The sequence below is a fragment of the Calidris pugnax genome, unplaced genomic scaffold (genome assembly GCF_001431845.1).
Source record: "Calidris pugnax isolate Ruff unplaced genomic scaffold, ASM143184v1 scaffold105, whole genome shotgun sequence".
NCBI lineage: Eukaryota > Metazoa > Chordata > Aves > Charadriiformes > Scolopacidae > Calidris > Calidris pugnax.
This window is the reverse complement of record NW_015090857.1, coordinates 1,450,700-1,477,625: the sequence shown is the minus strand read 5'-3', so window position 1 is coordinate 1,477,625 and position 26,926 is coordinate 1,450,700. Positions and strand designations below refer to the sequence as shown.

The 26,926-nt window shown below is 41.6% G+C and overlaps 1 protein-coding gene across 1 annotated transcript in view; it reads left to right on the top strand.

The window, feature by feature from the left end:
* Positions 1 to 1,505: 1,505 nt before the first annotated feature.
* Positions 1,506 to 26,926, top strand: part of ZNF451 (zinc finger protein 451) — a 45,520-nt gene continuing 20,099 nt past the window's right edge. Inside the window, exons 1-11 of the mRNA XM_014943948.1 lie at positions 1,506 to 1,744; positions 2,761 to 2,844; positions 9,884 to 9,967; positions 11,435 to 11,560; positions 13,143 to 13,254; positions 13,850 to 14,000; positions 14,595 to 14,721; positions 16,336 to 16,489; positions 18,745 to 18,892; positions 21,075 to 22,726; positions 23,820 to 23,954. Coding sequence (XP_014799434.1) covers positions 2,764 to 2,844; positions 9,884 to 9,967; positions 11,435 to 11,560; positions 13,143 to 13,254; positions 13,850 to 14,000; positions 14,595 to 14,721; positions 16,336 to 16,489; positions 18,745 to 18,892; positions 21,075 to 22,726; positions 23,820 to 23,954 — 2,770 coding nt within the window. The 5' untranslated portion in view covers positions 1,506 to 1,744; positions 2,761 to 2,763. The remainder of the gene's footprint in view (positions 1,745 to 2,760; positions 2,845 to 9,883; positions 9,968 to 11,434; positions 11,561 to 13,142; positions 13,255 to 13,849; positions 14,001 to 14,594; positions 14,722 to 16,335; positions 16,490 to 18,744; positions 18,893 to 21,074; positions 22,727 to 23,819; positions 23,955 to 26,926) is intronic.

The window sequence follows — 26,926 nt, the reverse complement described above, 5'->3', positions numbered from 1 at the left end:
GTAGTTGGGCCTTCTGGTGGCCCTCATTTTGAGTGAGGGTCATTTCTTCCTCCATCTCCATCTTCATCTTCTTCATCTGTCCTTTGGCTCAGTGTTCATGTTGGCAAAACATTCTAACTGCTTAATCACTCATTAAAACTAACAATCTCCCTGCTATCCCCTGTTTGTCAGACAATGTCCATATTTATCGCACCCCTGTCTTAGGTCGCCTTACTGAATGCCACCAAATGGCATGCGTAGTTGGGCCTTCTGGTGGCCCTCATTTTGAGTGAGGGTCATTTCTTCCTCCATCTCCATCTTCATCTTCTTCATCTGTCCTTTGGCTCAGTGTTCATGTTGGCAAAACATTCTAACTGCTTAATCACTCATTAAAACTAACAATCTCCCTGCTATCCCCTGTTTGTCAGACAATGTCCATATTTATCGCACCCCTGTCTTAGGTCGCCATGAGCCGTCAGTGTGCCCAGGTGGCCAAGAAAGCCAACGGCATCCTGGCTTGGATTAGAAATAGTGTGACCAGCAGAAGCAGGGAGGTGATCGTCTCCCTGTACTCAGCACTGGGGAGGCCACACCTGGAGTAATGTCCAGTTTTGGGCACCTCAATCCAAGAGAGATCTGGAGGTGCTGGAGTGGGTGCAGAGGAGGGCAACGAAGCTGGTGAAGGGCCTGGAGAATAAATCTTATGAAGAGTGATTGATGGAGCTGGGACTGTTAAGTTTGAGGAAGAGGAGGCTGAGGGGAGACCTCATCACTCTCTACAACTACTTGAAAGGACACTGTAGGGAGGTCGGTGCTGGTCTCTTCTTACAGGTAATTAGTGATAGAACAAGAGGGAATGGCTTCAAGCTTCAACAGGGTAGGTGTAGACTGGACATTAGGAAGAAATTCTTCACAGAAAGAGTGGTCAGACACTGGAATAGGCTGCCCAGGGAGGTGGTTGAGTCACCATCCCTGAATGTGTTTAAGAGTCATTTAGATGCGGTGTTGGGGGATATGGTGTAGGGGAGAACTTTGTAGAGCAGGGCAGATGGTTGGACTCAATGATCCCAAGGGTCTTTTCCAACCCAGATGATTCTGTGATCTCAAGGCCACTTCCTAAGGCCTTGAAACCATTTGGGATGGTTGCTAAAACAGCTATGTTTCTTCTCTAAAAGAAGATTCTCTACAGTTTAACCCTTTATAAAGTTACATAACATCTGCCTTAGGTATCTTAAGGTCCCCACAGCGCAGCGGGTGATGTCCGGTCGGTCACTGAGGCGGGCTGCTCACCCCCCAGGCCGCAGGGCCCACCCCCGCCGCGGCCGCCTCAGCGCTCTTCCCGCCTTCCCTCCCCCGGCAGCCCCAATGGCCGCCATCCCTCCTCCTCCTCCCCCGGAAGCGGTCGGGGGGGGTTTCCTCCTTCCAGCAGGAACTCCGTGCCACCCAACCGAAGGCGGAAACGGGGAGGCAGGAAGATATTGAAGGAAAGAGCCCCCCGACCCGAAACGCCGCCGCTGGGAGGCGGGGGCTGCGCCATGGCGCTGTGGCGGTAGCGCCCGCACCCCGCCATGGGGGCAGGGGAGGCGGCGGCGGGCGGAGGAGGAGGAGGAGGGGGAGCCAGGCGAAGCGGGCGGCAACTACAAATCCCGGCAAGCCGTGCCGCGCTCCCGCCCCACCTCTCCCCTCCCCGCCGCCCCCGGGTTGAAGAGGAAGCGGAGGGGCGCGGGGTCGGGGCGTCGGTGTCCCCCGGAGCGCTGGCGGCGGGGTGAGCGGGGGCCGGGCATTGTGAGGGGGCGCGGGTGGCCCGTCGCTTAGCGACCCTAACCGCCGCCGGGCGGGGAGGCGGGCGGGCCGGCCGGCCAGGTGCGGGCCTCCTGGCGAGGGAGGCCGCCGCGTCCCTCCTCACCCGCCTCCCAACCGGAGCCGCGGCGGGGCTGAGGGGGGTGTCGGTGCGGGTAAGGAGACGTGAGTCAGCACGGCCGCCCTGCCGGGGCCGCCCGCCCGTCCGCGCCCCTCAGGGAGGCTTTCCGTTTGGCAGGAGGGCGTTTACTTTTGAAGCGAGAAACAGCCTTCCGGCGCTGGTACCGTCCTAAAGTGGCCAAAACAGGCGTCAGAAATACCTGTAGCCGCTGGTTGTGCCTGGGCTCGCCCCCGCGCCTCTCGGTGAACCCTCCTGCGTGTGTGCGGTGGCGGTGGTGCGGCGCCCGCAGGCCGGAGCTCTGGGAAGGCCTCAGCAATCGATAAGGTTTTTGGGACTGAGCGTGTTAATGAGCTGTGGCAGTGCGCTGTAGCCGTGGCTGCTGGGGGGATATAGGTATTGGGGATGCTCTGTAGATCAACCCAGGCTTTGAATATTTGGAAAACCGTAGTGCTGTGATTTGAGTAAAAATTGTTATCGCTTATTCCGGCATTACTGATAGTCATAGAAAGGTTTGGGTTGGAAGGGACCTTAAAGATCATCTAGTTCCAACCCCCCTGCCTTGGGCAGGGACACCTCCCACCAGACCAGGTTGCTCCAAGCCCCATCCAGCCTGGCCTTGAACCCCTCCAGGGATGGGGCAGCCACAGCTTCTCTGGGCAACCTGTTCCAGCGCCTCACCACCCTCACAGTAACAAATTCCTTCCTGATAATCAGGAGTAATTGTTATTGAATGATATAGAGAGGCTTGTTGAGTGCAAATAGGCTGTAAAGCCGAAGTAGGTATAAAATGGAAATGCAGTGTGGTTAAATAAAATTGCAAGATAAAACGACGAAGAATGTTTTCGTTTGCTTCTGTTTAGATAATGGAGTCCTGTAGCCCTGTCAACATTCACAAGAGTGAATCGGCAGCTTCTGAAAGCGAAGATGAGATTGAGTTCGTTGGAGTAAGTAGATCTTGAACTGGAGACATAGTGCCTGTTATTGTAAATATGCTTTCAGTAGCCTGATAAAATGGGAGGGGGTCTTTCTGTACTGTCTTGATGATCTTGATTATATTTTGGTGGAAAGGGTTACTTTTGGATTTAAAGGTAATTTAATTTGTAAATCGTTGGCAGATAATAATTTTATGTTAAAGCTTTATCTACCCTTTCCTTGGAAATGTATTAGATGATATCAGTTGTTCCTGTAGAGAGAATACAGGCTTGAGTATCTGAGCAGGTGAATGGGGAATCATAGTGATCAATGAGGTATATGAGAAGTCACTGTAGATGACTGTTCTGGTAATCGTATTACATAGTGTTCATGAATAGTCCCACTGAAGGAATAAAGCACTGCTCCCTCTGCAAAACAGTGCCAAACACACTATACTTGGTATAGAAAAAGAGGAAGGAAGTAATGGGTCAGAGGCCTTAAACAGTCTTCTCAATTTATGAAGCAGTGTGTAATAGCTACAGTACAACACCTCGTCTAATGCTCACATGTGGCTTACATGCATGTAACTTTAAGACACTTATATCTGTTGAACATCCAAGAAAAGCAGAATGTTTTTTATGCTGCCTGTGTTTTGGCCTCAATCCGTCATCGGTAAAGTGATGCTGAAAGGCAGGGATACATGCAAGAACAGAGAGATGATTTTCCCTAAAGAAAGAGTCATGTGAATAAGATCAAGTGGTTAATTGATGCAAGGACTAATAATGGCTTGTTTCCTATGGATTTGTCTCAGTATTAATGCTGAAGAATAACCAGATGGTTAGGGTTTTTTCTGTTTTGCATGGTGTTTGGATAAACCCTAAGTTCAATATACAGACTTTTTCTGCAGTGCAATTTAGGCTCTCAAGTATGAGGGATGTATATTTTTGTGAAAATTGTAAATTATTATCTCTGAGACTTCTTGGTCTTTTAGCTGATTTGGTCAAAATTGACTAATGAGTTCAAAGTTCATTTGAACTTGTATAAACACATAAGCATTTATGTGTGGCATAATTTTATAAGCTTAATTTTCTTGAAACACTGGGTAAGGAATGAGGAAGCTAGTGTAGCTTTGAATGTGCAATGATTGAAGGGCTGCTGGAGTGCCAAGAGCAATAACTGAAAGAAAGGAGACTTACTAAAATCATTGCTTCTGCTGCATTTTTTTCCTTGGTTTTGCCAGTGGATCATGTTGAGCCCTTGTGGTGCCAGTGGTGATTGCTTCTGAGGGAGGCTGGAATATACAGGAAGATGACTGTGCTTAGGCTTGTTTGTGCAGGTTTGGTATATTGGGGTGAGGGGCTTACTGTTGTCATTGATGAATATAAGGGGAAAGGGTGTGACCCTGATGGCTCGAAGTCCAGATGGAGAGCAGGGACAAGTGGTGTCCCTCAAGGGTCCATGCTGGGACTGATACTGTTTAATATTTTTATCCATGATATAGACAGAGGGATTAAAGGCACCGTCAGCAAGTTTGCAGACGAAACCAAGCTGTGTGGTGTTGTCGATACACCTGAGGGATGGGATGTCATCCAGAAGGACCTGGACAGGCTGGAGAGGTGGGCCCAGGTGAACCTCATGAGGTTCAACAAGAGCAAGAGCAGGGTTCTGCATCTGGGCCAGAACAATCCTCGCCATCAGTACAGGCTGAGGGTGAGGTATTAAAAAGCAGCCCTGAGGAAAGGGACTTGGGGGTGCTGGTGGATGAGAAGCTGGACATGAGCAGGCAGTGGGCACTTGCAGCCCAGAAGGCCAATCACATCCTGGGCTGCATCAATAGAAGTGTTGCCAGCAGGTCCAGAGAGGTGATTCTTCTGCTTTGCTCTGCTCTGGTGAGACCTCACCTGGAGTGCTGTGTGCAGGTCTGGAGCCCTCAGTATAGACAGATATGGACCTGATGGAGCAGGTCCAGAGGAGGGCCACGAGGATGATCAGGGGGATGGAGCACCTCTGCCACGAGGACAGGCTGAGGGAGCTGGGGTTGTTCAGCCTGGAGAAGAGGAGGCTGCGGGGAGACCTAATGGCAGCCTTCCAGTACCTGAGGGGGGCTACAGGAAGGCTGGGGAGAACCTGTTTACAAAGGCCTGTAGTGACAGGACGAGGGGCAATGGCTTCAAGCTGGAGGGGAACAGATTTAGACTGGAGATGAGGAGAGGGGTCTTCACTGTGAGGGTGGTGGAGCACTGGAACAGGTTGCCCAGGGAGGTGGTTGAGGCCCCTTCCCTGGAGATATTCAAGGAGAGGCTCGATGAGGCCCTGGGCAACCTGGTCTAGTTGGGGGTGTCCCTGCTGACTGCGGGGGGGTCGGACTAGATGACCTTTGGAGGTCCCTTCCAGACTGGACAATTCTGTGACTTTATGATCATCACTTCATGTCAGCAACGTGTCCTCGAATCTCCAATTTGCTCCTCTGAGTGAGGGTGAACCCGAACTCTGCTAAAGGATTTCAGAACTATTTGCCTTCCTTTAGTTCGTTTCCATATAATCACGTGTATGACTCAAAGTGTTTGAGCTTCCTAAATGCTGTGTATAAATGCTGTCTGATCATCCAAGTACTATATTGTGCATGTCCTAAGGAGCCAGTGCGCAGGTGGCACTGCATAAATTGAATTAGAGAAGCCACTTGGATATCTCAACCTGTGCTCATTTCGATAGAAACAAGCAGTTGTAGGCCATGTGATCTCTGTGTTTTTCTTCTTTTTTTAATTTTTTTCTTGAAAGTTGGGTGGCTTTTTGTTGTGAGGTTTTTTTCTTTGTTTGCGTTCCTGTTTGTGGTTTGTTTTTCTTTGGTATCTTTTTCCATTTCAAGCACTTAAGGTGTTTGAATTCTTACTGTAGGACTATGACAAATAGCCCTCATTTGAAGGACCAAAAGCAATCTCTGCTGCTGGCAAAGTTTTGGAGCTTTTAGAGTCAGATTCACCCTTGTTCAGGAAACTTACAACTGTTCTTCCATAATTTCCTACCTCTTAATTCTGTGTTGCAATGTATTTTGTTCATTTAAAATCACTAAATTCTATGTTTTTCACACCAGCAGAAAAATAGAACTTAATCTACAGTGCAAGCCATTATTCTTGATGGTTTGATTTTTTAGGATAGGATGGTCTGACCCCCATTCTGTCTCCTTGGGAAGAATAAGGCAAGAGCGAAGAGAATCACGAGTTTAATGTGTTCTGTAACACATAAGTAGACAGATTATTCAAATTGCAGTAGTCTCCACTGAAAGCATTGGACACCTGCTGAATTGTTTTGGGTTTTTTTAATAGTCCACTCGTTTGTTTCTTTTTTCCTAATTTCTTTAAAGATGTTTTCCAGTGAAGATGGTATCTGAAGAACCCTTGGCCCTGGGATATACCAAAATGAAGTGGTTTGCTGAAACATGATCATTACCATGTAGATGTTTTGTTTCCTTTCCCCCTGAGGTGTTAAATATTAGATATACAGACTCAAGTATTTGTCTCTCTGGCATCACAGCAGGAGCAGAATAAAATTGCAGAGGTGTTACGAAGCATCTCTGAAGCAGGACTTTGATTTTTGCTCCCATCCCAACTCAGCTGAGGACTCGGATTTTTGTCTTTGCTAGGTCAAAGAAATTAAAACTTTCCAAGTGCAGGTGGGTTCACAACGTTGGTTGGTTACTCAGCACTCTTCAAGTTGAGAATTTGCTGGGAAAAAAACTTTGAGCACAAATATTGCAATTTGTGTCAAATTTTAAAGTTTATTTTAAAGCTTGTAAGCTTGTTTCATGATAATTAGTGTGTTTACATGTGTGTACATAATTATGCTCGCATAATTATTATGTCAAAGATATGGGAAGTCTGTGGCCAGATATATTGAAAGCTCATTTCTATGTGCTTTCTGTTAGTGTGTGTATAATTATGCAAAAGTTTAATTGTGTAAACTGAGTATTTGTTCTGAATGCACATAAAAGTAAAAACTGAGCAAAAAAATCTTACATGATATATCAGTAGACTTGGTGTCTGTTAGCTAGGCCTGATTAGCCAAAGATTGATTAACATGAGGGAGGGGGGGAAAAAAAGCGAGACCACAATTTAGGACTTCTTGAGAAAATTTCTGGAGGCGGTAAAAATGAGCTTCACAGGACTCATTTGTTTTCAAATTGGAATGCAACCCAAAAAGTTGTAAAGAAAAATTGTGTAGTAAGAGGAACAAAGTTCAAAAGGGGAAAAAAAGAACGTTTCATGTTTGCAAACAACGTTTAAACAAGCATATTACTTGTGTTAAATTGAACTTACTGTTCTGGTTCTGATCACTAGAAGTTCCTAGGCTTGAAAGCAAGTTACTCTGCTTTTCAGCTGTCAATTTCCTAACTTTTAATTAGTGGTTGAACCCAGATAGTAAGTAAATGGAACCAAGGAAAATCTCTGGTTGAAGAAGCTACAGCTGTTAGGATCAGAGTGGAACATTTCACAACACACCATTGAACTGATTGGACAGTAGGCAGTCTGAGTGTGTCTTTGAACTGTTACTTGCCAACACCTGTTGTTTAATATATAAGAAATTAAATCTTTATTTATAGAGGTCAGTTTCAACAGAAGCAAATGTCATGGATATTATTATTTTTTTTAAGATTTCATTTAGAAAACCATATTCTCTTTATTTAATCATAAAAAGTTAAGCACGCTTTTGGGGTAATTTGAGGCCTGCAGCTTGATTTATATAAGCTTTTGTCAGCTGTCCAAGATCTCATCCCTCTTCCTCCCCAGTGAGACAATGAGGACTGTTTATGCCTGGCCAGCTGAGCTGCCTTACGGCCTTGAAAGGTGGAAGAATGTAAAGAATGAGATGTAGTCAGGCTGGTGGAGAGAATTGCATGTGTGCATATTCTCTCTGCTGCTTCTCATGAGGCAATAAATCTTTTGAGCCTGCCCTGGCTGGTTGGTTATTTAGATCTTGAGGACACTGTTCAATACATGGCAGAATGGTGGGTACAGTACTGCATGTTTTCAGAAAGTCAGCCTAAGTCATCCTCCTGCCTAGAAAATTTCACTTTGTAACAAATAAAGAATACCCTTGGAGTATATAACAGCTCTGTGGTATCTGCCAGCAATATTGCCAGACAAATGGCTAATGCTGCAGTTTAATCAAAAGCTGGCATATGATGTAGATGGCACTGCATGTAAAGACTTTAAAAAAAAAACCAACACAACCAACCAAACAAAAAACAATCACCACCCCTCCCCACTACCAAAAACCCCAAAAACTTAAACTGTCTTTGGTTTTATATACTTTGAGGCTAGATAATAACTTTTGGGATTTGGATGGGAAATGTTTTCTGGCATGTTAGATAACTTTGCCTCTCACTGAAGATGCGTATGCCATGGGACCATGGACCATGCATGTGAGTTAGACCAAACAAAAATATTCCTAGTGATCCTATGTAGACTTACTCATCCTGTTTCACATTATTATACTAATTATTTAGTTGGCATGTGATAATGTAGCACGATACAGGCTTTTTTTTTTTTGCATGACATCAGATTACGTGGACATAGTGCTTCTTTGTTTGCCTTTAAAAATTGAAGACTCTTGTTGCAGTGAGTGTGGATGGAGCTCCAGATGTTATTTTGTACATATTCATTAAAAAACATATCGTTTATATACATAGTTTGGGTTGCTGATTGTAATTTTTCTTTTCCTTTTTTTTTCTTGTGTTTGTGTCAACATTCTACAGTCTGCCAGAACCTTGTAGTAGAAATGTTAAAATTGGTATAAATAGGGAGTGAATAGGAATATACACACGTGTGTGTGCAAGCACCAGACAGAATGAGTGAAAGGAGGCATATGAAGGCATGTAAATCAACTGGTATCGATGCCACCTGGACTAGCAGGTCACTGAGGTCACAAACCATCTGCATGAAGTTACTGAAGACACTCAGATCAAGAAAGCAAGGGACAACCTTCAGGGCTTAAACCGTTAAGATGATTACAGAAGACAACGAATTGGGCTAAAGCCTTAAGACATCCTAAGGAGGAGACAAAACCACTAACATTTAGTGACTCACAGAGGAGGGTGGCAGCATGGAGAGAGGCAAAAGATGGGAAATAAACGAAAGGAGCACGTGGCTGCCAAGCTAGGAATTGCTTAGGTCCTCTCTATTAGAACACCTAAGTACTTGTTGACAGCCAGGGTCCCTGCTTGGAGTCCTATCAGGCTTCCTGGGTGCATGTCTTTGCAACTGAATGCTGGATAATTTGGACATGTGTCTCTGCACTTTTGACTATGTGGTATGAATGGGTGAAATGTGTTTGTTTGTTTTAAATAAAGTGATTGTGATTCCAATACGGAGAAGACACTTGTAACTTGGTTATGGAATAATTCCTCAGAAAGCAGTAGCCTTCAGGGTTTAAATGTGTATGAAATTGTTTCCCACTTTCTTAATGTTTGAGTTTAATTCTTTTTGGAGTTGAAATTTAATTTGTGTCTTTTAACCAAATCAACCCCCCCAAAAAAACCCACGAAAAATGATTTAGCATTGCTCAGTGAAATCTAAGACTGTTCCTCTCTTGCTGACAGTCTACTACCCTATTACCATTAAGTTAATGGTGCAAGTTGAGTATCTTTAAAAATGTAGGTCTAAGTTGATTGAGAAAGTGAAGTATATAAAATTTTTAAGCAAGTGAAGAGTGCTAATTTGATTTTTTTTTTTCCTAATTGTCTAAGTTGATTGAGAAAGTGAAGTATATACAATTTTTAAGCAAGTGAAGACTGCTAATTTGATTTTTTTTTTTTCCTAATCGGTATCTAGATGTTAAGTTGATATTTTAATTTTTTGTGAATACTTATTTATTTGCATGTTTTACCAATTTTGTGGATTAGTCTGTTAAGTGGAAAAGTTACCATGCAGGAATGTTATTACTACACCCTCTTGGAACCTTGGTGAAATTCTCCAGGCATTGCTCATGCTGACAGTGTGCTGTAATGCATGCAACATTTTATCCCTGAGGAAGACAATTTAATCCTTTTTTTGTGTGTGTTTAACACTTTTTCAGGAAGGACCTTTAAGACCTGTGCTTGAATGCATTGATCTTGTCAGTAGTGAGGATGAAGAGCCTAACAGCAGTTCTTACATTCATGTGAGTATGTATTTGGAGGCTTCTTGTAAAAATAAAATAATTAGTCTCCTGGTTTTTTTTTTCCCCATCAACAGCAGTTCTTACATTCATGTGAGTATGTTGTAATGTATTTGGAGACTTCTCGTTAGAATAAAATAATTAGTCTCCTGTTTTGTTGTTTTTCCCATTAGTTACTCTTCAGAAAATAAACTTTTTAGAGATATTTTTACAAGCAATAAATAAATAAACAAACCAACATTAAAGTCTTTTGATTTTTACCTACTGTTGAGTGGAAGGCAAGAATGCCAACACTTCATTTAGTTACTCTTCAGAAAATAAACTTTTTAGAGATATTTTTACAAGCAATAAATAAATAAACAAACTAACATTAAAGTCTTTTGATTTTTGCCTACTATTGAGTGGAAGGCAAGAATGCCAATACTTCATTTTTTTCCAGAGCCATTTTTTGCCTTCTTCAAATGGACTTGGAAATTTTTATTTGGCTTTTGGTGGTTTTTAGCAAGCATGTAGAAGAAAAATACAACTTTACAAGCGACCTCAGAAGTCTGTGTCCTGCACACAGGACACTACCTGTCCCTAGCTTGCAAACTTATAAAATAACTTCTTAGGAGTAGTTTATAGGTTGGAGGACCTTATTCTGCTGACAGTCTGGTCTTAACTCAGCCTTGCTCTTCGTAATCCCTCCTCAGAGTGTAACAGTCTGAAGCAGGCTGGTCAATTGATGTATCCCCCAAGCTTATTGTGCTTACTCTGCAGGGCTTTTGGGAGGGACAGGGACTGAGGATGACTCTACTAGAGTTGGTGTTGGGAGCAGTGGCTGTCTTTTGACATCAGGTTTCCAGTGGTGCAGTAGATGATGCATATAATAAACCTGGTTCTTAAGGAAAGGTGGGTCTTCTGTAGGTGTGCAGGCTCACTCCATGGTGGTGACTGCTGGAGCTGATCATGTAGCAGGAGCAAACTACAGTGTGTGGCCTATCCCTTGTGCTAGAAAAAGCTAATGGTCTGCCTTTCTGAAGGTACTGGGCAATGTTGTCTTAGAGCAAGAATGATATCAGTTCTGAGCTCTTCAGATGGGCTGCGTGTTGGCTTTGAAATCTTTAGGAATTTTATTTACCTCCTTAGAAAAATTTACTTACTTTGTAATTTGTTGGAGGATTCTAGGTCACCCAGCAGAGTCATCCGTGTTCCTTCTAGTGCTTTGGTGAGGCTGATACTGAATTGCCTTAAATATGTCCTGGTTTGAGGTAGCCCAAACCACAACAAGGGGAGTTGGGGTTGGTTTGTTTTTTAGCAGAAGCTACAGATGTTGGTAAATAGGAAGAGAAAACTAGCAAGGTAGATGATGGAGCTTAGGATGGGAGTATCTATACTGAATTATGTCCTGATGCTTGGGCATCATTTTTCATCATATTAGTGCCTGTTACTTAACAATTACCAACTAAAAGTTGAACTTTTCAATTGCAGAGAAATATTAAACGTAAAGATCACGTTGACTATCAGAAAGAACGAGTGGCATCAACTTTGGATCGTCTGGCGCGCCACGTTGAAGTAGAGAAACAGCAAAAAGAAGAGAAAAACAAAGCCTTTAAGGTACTGGATGTATTTTGTTTCAGTAGAATTGTGTAGTACAGGCATTGTATGCACGGGTGTGTTTGGTTTTGCTACTAAGTTTTTAAAAAAAATAAAAAAAAAAGGTGAGCCAGACCTGTAACTAGTAATTAGAGATTTTTGCTTCTGGGGCATCATTTGAAACGCAATGCAGACTTTGTCTCTTTGGTGGCTTTTAACTGATCAATTTGCTAGTCTTATGCAGTGAGACTAATAGAGGGGAAAAGCCTAACTTCATGCAAACCAATGGCAAAAACTTGTTCTCTTGTTTGATTATATTAGACCTTAGCATAAATTATTCTGGTTAAATAATTGAAAAATAACAGTTGTCACAAACCACCATGCAGCAAACCTAGTTATCTACCTGCTTCTGCCCGAGATTTGGGGGAAGCCATTTGCAACATTAAATCTCTGTATCAGGTAATATTTTATAATGGGATAAATTTTTCTATATATAAGGCATAATTTTTAAGTTGAATCCTATTAATTTTGTTGTGCAGGCTACTTAAAAGGCATGACTCTTTAATTTTTATTACAAACTGGGAGGTGTAGTCAGTAGGCTTAGGGGTAGGGCTATCAGTGGGACCTGGAGAGCTTGAAGGAGAGGGATTACAAGAACCTCATGAAATTTCACAGGGACAAATGCAAATCCAATGTTTCTGGAACACACTGACTTTCCAGCCCAATTTTCTGAACACTGTTAATGGCTTTTGAAGTCAGTCACATAATTATATTATAGTTACAGCTCGTTATAATCTACAATAGACTATGGAACTGTAATACAGCAGAGTAAATGGCTGTTATATGTAGTCCAGGTAGCCTTGAAGTCCAGAGACCTACATCCCTCTCCTGTCTCCTTCACTTGGGATTTTGCAGCCTCTTAATGTCTCCACATACAGTTTCTCAACTGCTAAGTGGAGTCAGAGATAGCTATGTAGCTTTTAAAGTAGTCCAAGAACAAAGGCTAGAACATCCTTTTGTTGATGATGAATATTTTCCTGCTGGGCAGCTCCTTACTCCTCATCAAACAATGCAATCTGCAGAATTAAAATTATTCTTCAAAGTGAAACTGCCATGTTTTGGGTTTTTGTTTTTGTTTTTTTTTTTTTTTGCCTTAGCAGTGGAGGAAATTGACTCTTTGGTTTCAATAACCATTTTGTGTCGCTTTATTTTTTTTTAATTTCATTATTATTTGTTTGTTTTTTATAATCTTGTAACCTTAAAAATCTTGTTGGTTATGAACGTGCTTCAGAAACTTCAGTAGGTACGATAAAAGTAAATTAATTGACCGAGGCTGTAGCTTTTATTTGGGGCACAAAAATTAGCACTATTTTTTCATTTTATTTTTGTATTGCTGTTACATTCCATCTTCATTGTGTTATGTAGAAGTCAGTCAAGTTGGAAGATTTTTAAGCTTTTTTTCCCCCTTAGGTTTTTGTGAGTGGTTTTTTTTTCTTTGGGTTTTATAAACCCATGTGTAAGTTCGGGTATACAAACTGAACCTTGAATATTTTTATTTTTTTTTTTTAATTTGATTGTTACCTTGATATGTTTTCTTCTTCAGGAGAAAGTTGATTCCCAATATGCTCATGGGTTGCAAGAACTAGAATTCATTCGGGAACACAGTGACACAGAAGCTGCAAGATTGTGTGTGGACCAGTGGTTAAAAATGCCAGGTAAGAATAGGAAATTAAGCTTCAGTGATAGGTTTTCCAAGTCTTGCATTGCAGAATAGAACATGTGATAATTGGGTTGATCACTACTAACATTGAGCTTGCAGGTGCCTCTTCCATAACCACTTAGCTAGAGTGTGGCATTTGAAAGTTCTTATGGACTCGTTGCCATAAAAGCTATTCTTCTAATGTTTTGTGGCTTAGAAAATTTAATACACAAAGTCTAAAAACCACTAAGGCAACGTCAACTACTTTTATAAGCAAAGTTGTCAGAAGGAAAAATGCTACTGTTGAACTGTTCCTCAGTCGAATGTCTACGTAAGTAAATATAACTTCAGGGAGTTTAATCACTGGAGGACCTAGAGGAAGGGTGTCAAAGTGTTTGAGAAGTAATCCTACTGGAGATTGAAGGGACAGATGCTTCAGCTGAAAAAGCAGACTTACTGTAGCAGAACTGAGTTACAGTGCATTGTTAGCTTGCTGTTAAGAATCAATATAACTTGATTTTTAAATGTTTTAGAGCTTGTGTGTTATTTTGTTTGTTTTCTTAACCAGAATCTGAATTTTAGAGGCTTAAGTGCTCTGTTTTATAACACAGGTCTCAAACCAGGCACCGTTAACAGTGGAAGAAGGGGTACTTGTAGGAGGGCAGATAAGAAACAAGTCAACAACAGCCCCATATCTTGTCCTGTGATGCATTGCAACAGAAAGTTTGATAATGGACATCTTCTCCTAGGTCACCTTCAAAGGTAAGGACATAGTGCAAGAGCTCAGTGCAAGAAATAATAATGAAAAAATATGCTCAAACTTAGGGCATCGGCATCAAGTCTACTTTAAACTTCCTCTAGTGACAAAATTCTGTTTGGAGAGCAGATTAATGTTACAGATTTTATGTAGATGATGTGATGAACTTCCTCCTTGGGATTTTTTTAGGGGGGGTTGTTTTTTTTGTTTTGGTTTTTTTATTCAGAATTGATTTCTTCCTCTTGTTGAGCATGTGTTTAATATCTGGGTTTTTGAGAAACAAGATTTCTAATCTCCAGTTCTGTTATTTCTTCATGCAAACTTGAAAAAGAATAAAAAGTTAACAAATACATCTTGATGGTAAGATTGAAAAAAATGCCTCTAATGAAGGGAAAGAGGAGCAAGAGCTATAGACCAGACATTTGTTCATAGCTGATCATTGCTACTCAACACTTAACTGTGACTGGGGTTGATTTGGTTGTTTTTTGTCCAACAGCTTCAAAAGGCAGATTTTTTTTTTCCCATTTAAAAAAAAAATGGTTCTGACTATTTAGAGGGGACTAGTTTGGTTTTTTGTTTGTTTTTTTTTTCCTCTCCAGGTTTGATCATTCTCCTTGTGACCCAACAGTCACATTACATGGACCCCCAAATAGTGCTTTTGCCTGTGTGGTATGCTGCAGAAGATTTTCAACCTCTCAGGAGTACAGCGATCATCTTTTATCTAAGGCAAGCCCATAAGGATAAGTAACTCACCTGACTGAATGTAGTAGAGGGTTTTCAAGATGTAGAATTATGCAGTGATTATTTTTTTTTCACTTTGTAACCCTTTTTCTATCCCTTCCCTTCTTTTAGTCTTAAAGATAGTTTTTCCTATTCTGCTGTCTTTCAAACACCTGGTGTCTCCTGATGGTACTCACATGAAGTTTGACCATTAGGTTGTACCTTCCAGCATACTTTTGAGAGGACCATAGTTCTGTCTTGAACCTCTTATACCTCTGTTGGTGCTGTCAAAAGGTTTTTTGCATCTCCAAAACTATGAAAGATAAAGGCAAGAAGTTAGGGTGAAATAAGTGACGGTAAGGAAAAGCAGCAGAATTGAGATGGGGGGGAGGAAGAGGCAAAAGAATTGAGAAAATTGGGTGATTCTGATGCAAGTGTTTCTTCTCAGTTTCAGGTCTCTCTGATAAATGTATTTGCTGCTACTTGCTAGTTACCTTGCAGAAGGGAAAAGGATAATCTAGTATTTGAGTTTTGATTTGAATATAAGCTAATAGTGTTTGCTTTTTTTGTTGTTGTTGTTCCTCACTACCTCCACTCTTGTTTTAATTTTTTTTTTGGTAGTGCTGACTCTTTCCCTTCTGTTTATCACTTACCGCTGTAAAACCTCTCTTCAATGACAGATGTTATCTTTATTTAAGCAGTCTAGTGTTGAACTGGATGATGGATGGCATTTTCAAAGTTAAATTTTTGTTGTGTACCCATCTAGCCTCCAGAAGCCGTGTTAAATTAAGGCAAAGTTTTAGATACTCTGAAAATCAGACTGCTTTTAGCTCGTAGTAGTAAATCCCGCTGTATAGTCCTATCTGACAAGACTGAAAGATTGCATCATAGTTTGTCCCTGCCCTTTCTGTTGCTTCCAAGTTGTATGTGTGGCCTGTGGTCTGTCCGGGGGCATTACCAGACAAGTTTGGGGAAAGGGAGCAGCTCTTGCGTCAGGCGAGAAGGTGGGATTATTTAGGTGTGGAAAGATGATGTCCTAAACAAAGCCGTGGAAGAAAGCATAAGCATATCAATGTCAGATGCAAAATTTAAAGATTTTTACCCTGAAGACAGAGATCTGAAGTTGATGTAGAGGCAAAGGAGATGGAAAGAGTTGACTTTTGTCAAGGTCATGGGCCTGTCAGGCTACTCTGAGGAGCAGCATTTTGAGAAGGTGGAGGTTAGCAAGATTAGGGAAGAACCTACAAGAGGAAAAGCAGCTGCTTTAGTGACAGAAGGAGTTTTTTTCTAAGAGCTTGGGTAAAGGGACTAGCTGAGACCTGATGGAACCCATAGCTCCTGGGCAAGGTGGACCCTGCCAGTAGTGCAAGAAGGGAATGGAAAAGTTGCCAGTGTCACAAGGCTGAGTAGCTGAGTTTGACAACGGCAGTTTGGCCCATCCCTTGTGACTCATGAGCTGAAGTGCACAGGGGGAGGCTGTAGATAAACATAGATGTGGTAGCTAAAAACCTAGAAGTGAAAATATTACCACAAAAGGGAGAGGGGAATGGAAGGACACGAGGAGAACTGGGACTGGTTTGTTTCTTAACTTTTTCCTAACTAGATCATTTTCTCTTGCAGCTCAGTGAAAATGATGGCCATAAAAAAGATCTCCCTCCACAGCACGTTCAGTGTTTTGCATGCCCAAAATGCTTCCTGCTTTTCACCAAAAGAGACGAATGCTTGCAGCATATGTCAGGAAAGAACCACTTCCTCCAGGTTTCTAAATTGCATGGTATGTTGCTACTAAGTGTACTGCTTTTCATTCCTTCTCATAATTGGCCCTTATGATATGAAGGGATTTACATTTTTCTGCTGTGTAAAGAAAGCTTAAGATTTTAAAGTCTGTTTTTAATTAATTTCTTATTTTTTCCCTTAAGGTCTTAAACGTGAAACAGTACTGTGAGAGGAGATGCTTTGAAATTCATATTTTTGTGTAGAAATGATTCTTCCATCACAGGTGCTGTAGTGAGAAGCAGACTTTCCTTTTATCTCCAGGTCTCTTGTATAAGCTTCTCATCCTCCAGTGATTCTGTGCAACTACTGTCCTAAATATGTTTACATTTAGCGTGTCAATAGGAACTCAGACCAAACCACACAAATTTTTTTTTTAATTCCAGTCAGACTGGCTGTGGTGATCCTTCCCCTTACTCTACTGTCTGAAATCTGCTGGAGGCTATTTTTCTTGTCAGTTTCCTTGGTATTCCTGATGGAAAAGACATGTGAAAGTTTTTGGTTTTTTTCTCTGTATAATTGCAAATTTAGCCTACTTAGCTGGACCACTGCTGCCAGTCTGATGCCTTTCACTGGCTGCATTGCTACTGAAGGCTAAAATACTGTTTATGTTGTGAACTGGTAACATCCTGAACCTTACTTACTAGATTCCACACAAGATATCTGTCTGGTCATGGTCTTGAAAAGAGGGTTAATGACCGTCGCAGCTGTACTGACCTTCTGGCTTTGACAGGAGCAATAGGCATTAAAGCATTGACTTTAATGTTAGGGAGATGGCTGAGGCAGATGAGATAGAGATGGAGTTGACTTCTTAGTCAAGAAGCTGCCATACTTCAGACAGTGGATCTTTTGAGATGAGCCTACATGGCCAAAAGGATTGGTATAGTTATTTCTCATTTTCATAATGATGATATCTTCTGCCCTCTCCCATGGTGGCTGCAGGAAGTGTACAGGAAAGACAGGCCTAAGGAGTCAGTACTGTCATCTTCATGGAAGTGACAGTCAGCTCCACGGGTCTGAGTTCTCTTACGTGTTGTAAATCTAGTGTACTTGAATTCTCAAAGAGGTTATTAATTCTGAAGGTGCTCACCGTACATGCCTTTAAAATCAGGCCATAAGTTTTAAAAAAGATTGCTGGTGAGGTATTGCTTTGAAAAGATTAAAAGCACAAAACAGTGTTTTCTTCTTTAGAGATGGATAGTGCTTAACTTGGAACAAAAAAAGTTAGTGCTCTGTGTTTTTTCCTTTGCATTGGTAGGTCTTCATGATTAATATTATCAGCATGTTTTGTAGGATCTGGCAGTGAAGTAAGTTGAAAGGTATAACCTCAAATTACTGCTTGCTGTTCATTACATCTTACTAAACAGAAAATTCAAAGAGAATTTGCCTCCTAAAATGCAGAACGTTAACAGCAATATATAGTTCATAAGACATTTCCTGTTACCTTTTCAATAGAAAAGGGAGGTTATTCTGCCCCTCTACTCTGCACTGGTGAGGCCACAACTGGAATACTGCATCCAGTTCTGGGCTCCCCAGTTCAAGAGGGACGGGGAACTACTGGAAAGAGTCCAGCGTAGGGCTACAAAGGACTGATTCAAGGACTGAAGAGATGATCTCTATGGTCCCTTCCAACTCTAAAAATCAGTGAAATTCAGTGAAAATTTTTTATTCTGCTGGCACTTGGAGTTAGACACAGAGCAATAACTTGCAACAACAGAAAGTCCTACACGTAAAAATTTAAGGAGAATTGACATTGAGGATGGGAAAGAGAGAGATGGTCAGAGTATGTGGGAACTTGTTAAATGAATGCATACTTTTTTCTTTTTTTAAACACATTATGGATTTAAACAAAAGCTAAATGAATGCATACTTTTTTCTTTTTTTAAACAGGATTTAAACAAAAGTGTAAGGCAGGTGGTGATAGATGGAGGGGAAGAAGGTCAATAAGAACCTTCCTAAGAGAGAGATCCGATCTGACCTTGTAGAAGGAGGACAAGGGAAGTAGAGTTAGTCACTGAGTATGAAAAAACAAGATGCAAACAGATTCATATAGGAGATCATTGCAGAACCTGAAAAAATTAATGCAGTTTTAAGTTAAAACTTCCATTGCACAGTTAGTGTGGCTCAGCTGACACATGGGAACTTGTTTGTCACAGTTTTCGGAAAACAAGTACAATTGTAACTCATCTGAGAGATGAAATACTACAAAAGAACTGCTGAATGTCTGATTAAACTTTCTGCTGTTCCATGTTATAGATGAAATGAAGGCTGGCCTTCCTCTACCTTTCCCATCATATGCAAAGAACCTTCTGATATCTCTGTGCAAAGAGGTCCCCTTCCAAGTGAAGTGTATATCCTGCTGCCAGATACTACGCTCCCATACGGAATTAACAGCTCATTTCAGGTTTGTGAGGAACAGCTGTCTCTATAATGCGATCATCCATAGGTTGGTAACAGGTAGGCAGGTGTGTTCTTAGTGGTGTGAGTGGATTTCAGGGCATCTAGGACCATCTGAATGTTGAAATCTTGAGTAAACTATCAAAAAACTGCCCCCTTTCCATGTCTTTTAATCTACCTCATCCCACACAATGCACTGCAGAATGCTGATCAATGTCTGTATCCTTTTTGTTAGTTTCTGGAACACAGCAACAGAACTTGGTCTCTGTTCCACTGTAATTTGGGTAGGAGGGGACCTTTAAAGGTCAGCCAGTCCCACCCTCCTGCAATGAGCAGGGACATCTTCAGCTAGACAGGTTGCTCAGAGCCCAGTCCAACCTGACCTTGAATGCTTCCAGGGATGGGGCATCTACCCTCTCTGGGCAACCTGTTCCAGTGGTTCACCACCCTCGTTATAAAAAATTTCTTCCTTCTATCTAGTTGAAATCTACACTCTTTTTGTTTAAAGCCACTGCACCATGCCCTGTCTAGTGGTTCACCACCCTCGTTATAAAAAATTTCTTCCTTCTATCTAGTCTAAACCTACACTCTTTTTGTTTAAAGCCACTGCCTGTCTCAACAGGCCTCCTGCAATGAGCAGGGACATCTTCAGCTAGACAGGTTGCTCAGAGCCCAGTCCAACCTGACCTTGAATGCTTCCAGGGATGGGGCATCTACCCTCTCTGGGCAACCTGTTCCAGTGGTTCACCACCCTCGTTATAAAAAATTTCTTCCTTCTATCTAGTTGAAATCTACACTCTTTTTGTTTAAAGCCACTGCACCATGCCCTGTCTCAACAGGCCCTGCTAAAAAGCCTGTCCCCATCTTTCTTCTAAGCCCCCTTTAAGGACTGAAAGGCCACAACAAGGTCTTCTCGGAGCCTTCTCTTGTCTGGGCTGAACAACCCCAACAAGTTGGCAGCACTGGATTTCTAAAATGTGCTGAGTCAACAAAGTAAGCATCAATCTAAGTGCTAGTTCCAGAAATTAACACCCAATTCTCCTAATTAGCACCTAAAGTGCAGAGATTAGATAGGCATTGCATGTCTTTGTCGGCAAACTGCTGGTGAGTTTAAGTATACAGAGGATGCTGGTTCCACATCTCAATTGCTGTGGCTAGTAGGTAATATTTCAAAGGACATCCCAAAATTTTAAAATGTTTCAGGTTGTGATATAACAGGACTGATTTCTCTTCTGATGCTTGGGAAGACTGTGCTTTTAAAAGATGGTCAATTGCTGTGGCTAGTAGGTAATATTTCAAAGGACATCCCAAAATTTTAAAATGTTTCAGGTTGTGATATAACAGGACTGATTTCTCTTCTAATGCTTGGGAAAGCTGTGCTTTTAAAAGACTAGTGTCTGAATTGGTGGAGGTGTTTACTTCACATCCAGCTGGGCTGTGTGGGATTCAAGGCCTCGGTGTTTTCAAGCCTTGCCAGGTGCAGGGATGAGGAGGATTGAGACCCGGGCATTTGACCCAGGCCGACCCACGGGATTATTTCACACCATGAACTTCACATTTGATAAAAATGAGAAAGATTGCTGCACAGTCTCTCATCCTCTTGACAGCAGCGATCCGGAGCAAGCCTTGCCAGGTGCAGGGATGAGGAGGATTGAGACCCGGGCACTTGACACAGGCCGACCCACGGGATTATTTCACACCATGAACTTCACATTTGATAAAAATGAGAAAGATTGCTGCACAGTCTCTCATCCCCTTGACAGCAGCGATCCAGAGAGCTCCTTGCCCCAGTGCTGGGCCCCTGAGGCCTTCCCTTCCTCCAGAAGCCATTGCACCCGGAGTGTCTGACACTTGCTGGGAGTGCATGGCTGGACCCCTGAGGCCTTCCCTTCCTCCAGAAGCCATTGCACCCAGAGTGTCTGACACTTGCTGTCCACTGCTGGGAGCACACAGCTTCCTGCTGATATAATTCTGGTATATTTTATATCAACATCGGGATCAATACTGGTTCTTTAGCATTATTGTTAATTGTTTAGTCTTATCCTATTAAATCTATTTATATTTCAATCCTTGTGTTCCCTTGGTCTCCCTGCTTCCCTTTCCCAGGTGGTAGTGATTGTCTTCATGGCAACAAATTGTTCCGGGTGTTTTAAATCCTAACACCTTTTTATTTTTCTAATCTGTTCCAGAATACGTTGTCGTAACTCTGGGCCTGTGGCGGTGTCAAAGAAGAGCATCTCCCAAGTTGCAGAGATATTTAAAACAAAAGGGCACTGTGAGAGCTGTGATACGCTGTTTGCTGACCAGAATCAGATCGACCAGCATAAACAAACCACTCAACATAATGTTAAAGTTCTTAGCACGATGGAAGAGTCCATCTTGATGTTCTGTCATATCAATGGAAAGAATAAAACCCAGTCTCATTTGTGCCATATTGGGGATCGCTCGAGGCCGCTGCTTAAAAGACGTTTGACTCCGAGTGAGTCTGTGAGTGAAGGGGGATCTCCTTCAAAACGGAAGAGCGGTTTAGAAGATAAAAAGGAAGATCACGTAGCAAACCAAAGTCAAGGTAATGCTTGCAAAGTAAAAGCCTGGTTTTGTGAATGCCTTCAAAAGTTTTTTACAGAAGAGTCGGTAGAAAAGCACATTTTATCAGCAAATCGGATCTGTCACAAGTGTGCTGTGTGTGGAAAGCTTGCTGAAAATTCAAGCATTATCCGCCTGCATATGAGTCGATTCCACGGAGGAGCACACTTGACTAATTTTCTTCTCTGGTGCAGAGCGTGCTCTGTAGATCTCAGAGAAGAGGATATTATGGGACATGTGACTGAATCTCATGGTGGACATAGTTATTACTATGAGCAAGAAGCTCTAGAAGATGAACCTATGCCATCCGTTTCTGATGATACAGAGTGCATTTCTGCAGGTGAAAAGAAAGACTGCGTTCCGAGTCCTATAGAGCTGTCCCCTGAAAGAAGCCCTATTCTGGGCAAATGGCAGTGCCATATTTGTGAGGAGATGTTTGAATCCGAAGAGAGCGTTAAACAGCACTGCATGTCCTTAGAGAGCCATGCATTTCACAGATATGGCTGTGGCTTATGCAGGAATCACTTCCTGAAGGTAGGAACGCTACAGCGACACTTCCAGGAGCACCATCACCAGGATGTACAGACTAAATACTTCTGTGGCCTTTGTGGGAATCTCTTCTTTGACACAGAAGAAGAATTTCTAATCCATTATAAGGAGATTCATAGTACAGACTATGCATTTGTGCCTGAGCAGATGGAAATGTCAATAAAAAAAGAGGAGGATTTCCTGCCGGTAGAAAAAGGAGACCGTTTAACCTGTGGTTGCCGGACAACTTACGTCTCCAAAGTAAACAGGAGGAATGATTATGTGGATTGTCAGAAAGCCATGCTGCAAAAAGGAAACTTATGGTTTCGATGCTGTGTCTGTTCTGCAACTGCACAGAATTTTGCTGATTTGATCAGTCATCTCAACCGTCACCCGTCCCGGAGACGTGAAGAAGAGAGATACGTTGTTAGATGTGCTGCCTGCAACAAAAACTTTGACAATCTTCAGAGCGCGCATCAGCACTATCACATGAAACACTGCTTCTTGCAGAAACCTGATCTATCAAGTCTTGCATCAGAATCGGAAAATACAGTCTTCAAGTTCACAGCAAGTGGGGCTTGTGTGGACAGAAAACCTCACAAGCTAAAGCTTGAAGCATCTCCATCCAAGACTCAGGGAAAACCAAATTCATCTCCTCTGCGGGGACCAATACAGGGAAAGAAAGAAAAAAAAGAGAACTTGTCATACTCTGAAGAATCTGGTGAAGGTTTGTAGAATTATTTATTATTTTTTTTTAACATTAGAAAAATACTGTTGTCTTTAACACACTCTTTCAACATCAGTACAAGTATGTAGCAATACCATTTGCCTATATCCAGTCTGTACATCAACTCACAATTTGATACTTGTTTCTTAAAGCTGCATTTCGATTTCTCAATATTTGAGTTTCCAGAACTTGGACTCAACAATTTAGTGCTGTATGCATGAAGTCTTTAAAAAAAACAAACAACCCAACAAAGTAGGCAGATGTGAGAACGTTGGGACTGAAACATTCAATTTTCCAATTAATTGGGAGCATAATTTGCTGTTAAAAGGAAGAGGACAATCAGGGACCCCAAATAGGGACCTAACTCCTCAAAACGTAAAAGTGGTGTAGAATACACACACATTCAAGAGAAATGTGCCACCTTTGTATGTACAAATATTTATGAGCCTGGTAGTGCTTTCTGTGTGGGCAGTCCTATTATAACACCATCTTCACAGTTTCCTTAGCTTGCCAAAAAATAATTTCTGCTGAGAAATTATCAGTATGTGTTAGGGTTATTTTTGCCTTGAGTGTGCAAATATTTTTTAAAATTCATGTCACTTCGGTGAATAACATCAAGAATGCTTGAAAGTGGTTTTAGTTACTCATAGTGTCTCAATGCTTTTGATTAAAAGGTTGACATTTATGTTAGATGTACAGCAAAAAGGGTGTCTCTAAACATTTTACATGCTTTTATGCATGTAAGGCATTAAATGTTACAGAAACTTGCTGTATTAGGTGGTGCACAGCTGTATATTAAATGGACTATTAAAATGTTTCAGTGCAGGACACCTGATTTCTGTGCTTAGCGCAGAACTATCCAGCTCTATACCATCATAAGGCTAGATTCCACTTAATTTTGTCTGCTTTGTTACTAAATGCTACTTCAGTTGATTTAAAAACAATGCATTTGCCAAACGGGATCATATTTTATAACTCTTAGCTATAGAACAGTTGAAAACATGCATTTTCAAAAGCGTATCTTACGTCGATGTATGTTGGCTGACCATAAAGTCAGGTGAAGTTTAAATGTGTCCTTTTTATCCCATTGAAGATGAAGAACTTCCTGATCTTGACTACCTGAGTACCATGACTCACATTGTGTTGGTGGATCTGGACAACTGGGGAAGCTTATTCACTCATCTGCCAGCTAACCTCAACCAAGGGACATTTATCTGGGGCTTCCAAGGTAAAAACTGATTAAAGGAAATGAGATTTGCTAATCTACACAAATACTTGAGAATACTTTGAATCTGAGAGAATGGAGAACAGGAACAAACAGCCACTGAGTCTTCTTAAGTTACAGTGTTGCAGGCATCACGCAATGGAAATGTTCTTGAGGTTTTCTAACTCTGTCTTAACCTTGTCAATGGTTTAGGGGTCTTTCTGGCTTCCCTGCTGAATTTCCTTAGGCTGTATCAAACTAGGTTTTCATAACTATCAGCACAGCCATAAGACTCGGAGATTATTTTCTTTCTAAGTCCCAGATCCTTATCATAATGGGTTTTTTTAGTTCCAAATGGCATGATTTTACATTCTTGTACTTGAATTTTGTTCTGTCTCTGGCTTACTCCTTAAGGTTGTCCCTGGTCATCCTATACCAGATAAATATCAGTGTATCTCACATCTGGAAGGATACTAGTAGTGGTACAAGGTGATTGATGGAACTCACATTGTCATGGGTTTGTAAGAAAACTTTGCAAAGCCTGCTAATAGCATCCCTCTAACTTGATACTTCTTCTAACCTGACTATTCTTGAACCAACTTCTTGTCCACCTCGTGATTTTTCTCCTGGTTTTCTCTGTATCTGCCTTTATATTATTTTGCCTGTGGTATGTTGAATACTTCAGTAAAGTCTAGATAAGGGATAGTTTAAAAATACTTATTGCCTGAAACATGGGCATCATCTTAACAGGCTTGTAGAAATTGTCAGATGTGTTTTACTCTTAGTAAACACCATTGCACTGCACTTCTTGACTTAATGTTCTTGATTGTCTCTTTCAGCATCCCTCTAACTTGATACTTCTTCTAACCTGACTATTCTTGAACCAACTTCTTGTCCACCTCGTGATTTTTCTCCTGGTTTTCTCTGTCTTTATATTATTTTGCCTGTGGTACGTTAGCTGATGAAGGCAGGGCAAGTGTGTCTGTTGATGTAAAGTTCAAACAGTCAGCTGTGCTCCTGGCTGGTTGTTAGGAGATTTGGGGACAAATCCTCTGGTTTTCTCTGTTAAAGTAGGTTATGCTCCTGAGTTGTGTGTTCTGTGCAGGCATTACTCCTGTATCGTTACCTGTGCTGTCATTGCCTGCCTTTGGCCTCTTGGTACACTCATACACAGTATTTTTGTACATCCACAAAGCCAAAGAAAATTGTAAAGTTCAGTCAGTCAGCTGTGCTCCTGGCTGGTTGTTAGGAGATTTGGGGACAAATCCTCTGGTTTTCTCTGTTAAAGTAGGTTATGCTCCTGAGTTGTGTGTTCTGTGCAGGCATTACTCCTGCATCATTACCTGTGCTGTCATTGCCTGCCTTTGGCCTCTTGGTACACTCATACACAGTATTTTTGCACGTACACGTGTATATCCACAAAGCCACAGAAAAAATAATTTTGAGGGTTTAGATTATACCTAATCATCCTGAATTTCTATTTCATCCTTGCTGTCCAGCTGCTGCATTTATTTATATTCTCTTTTCTATAAGGCTGAACAACCTGTTTGTACTTCTTATCTTCTGTGAGGCTCTGCCCAGCTTGACTTCTGGTCTAATTTCACTTCACCTCTGTGCTCCTTGGCTTCTAAGGCTATTGTGACTTGGGGTTTGATCGTGGTTTTTAATGGCTGAAGGCTTAGTGTTCATAGTTATGCAACCCAGTTTGCCTTGGAAAAGCTTTTTTTTTTTTTTTATTTCTCTACAGATAAAAATAAGAAACTGTCAGGAATCTGTTCTGAAGAAATGTCAAGGCTGTTTGACATCTAAATTACAAAGCTACTCTGTCTGGGTTTTATAAAGAATTGCTTAGTAAAGAATAAGTTTTTTATAGTTATGTCAAACTTTCCCCATTTGAATTCAGACACTTGATTTCATTCATATTCTGTTATTCTATTTAATTTACTCAAAACTGGCTTGTCATTAATTGACCCAACTTGTTTGTTACGACAGGGTCTTCTGTGCCATTACTATTTCCAGGGTTTCCATTTCCATGCCCTCCTTTGATTCAGTAAGAAAAAAAATAATTGATTGAGCCCAGGAATGTCTGAACTGTATTATTGTCAGAAATGTCTCTTCTCTGACCTATCTTAAGAAAGAGAAATAATCCACAGTATTTTTTATATTATACTTTTACATTATTCCTGTTATTCCTATTGCTAACGCAGTCTTAGCTTGGCTTTGAGTTCTCCTGTTGTATTGCCCAGGTTCTGTGTTGTTTCTGTTTTCAGATCCTCACTTGTCCTTGACCCATTTGTGTTCTGGCTCCACCAGACTAAATGCAGTTCTGCCCTTGTTTTCTGCTGCCCTGCTCAAGTGTTTCTGTTGTACAACTTTGCAGCCAGGGTTGGTGATTCCAAGCCTTTCCCAAGGCTGTCACAACAGATGAGAGTGACTTGCAAATACCACTTTTCTCACGGAAAATGTTCCTGAATTGTTTCTGTGCAGCCTGTTGTTAAACCTTTGAGATTGGGTTGGATACCCACTTATTAGGCTGAGAAAGGGGAGGGGGGGGGAACCCCAACAAAAAAACCCCTAAACAGACCACCTCCAAGGGAAATCCACTGAAGATTTCTGCCTGACAGAGAAGTAGAAGCATCCTCTGTAGCCTGTTTACTTGAGTCTTACATATCCTCCCATCAAGAGCCATCAAGGACTGCTTTCACTTGCCATTCAAAATCCGTTCTTGCATCCGGCCACTCTGGCATCTGGCAGATGAAGCAACATTTTTTCCTCCCCCCTCGCAGGCCCATTATTTCTTAGCAATTGGGAATGTCATGAAATTCTTATTCACCCCCCATCAAATTGTCCTTCCACTTGTTTGTCTTTTTATGTTGTCATAGTAACTTCAAGCTCTGGGGTTGTTTTTTTTTTTTCCCCCTCTTCTTGAGAGACTTGCTGCTCCTTTCTTTCCTTTTTCTTGCAACCTGTTTCAGCCTGGTATTCTTTTGATTTGC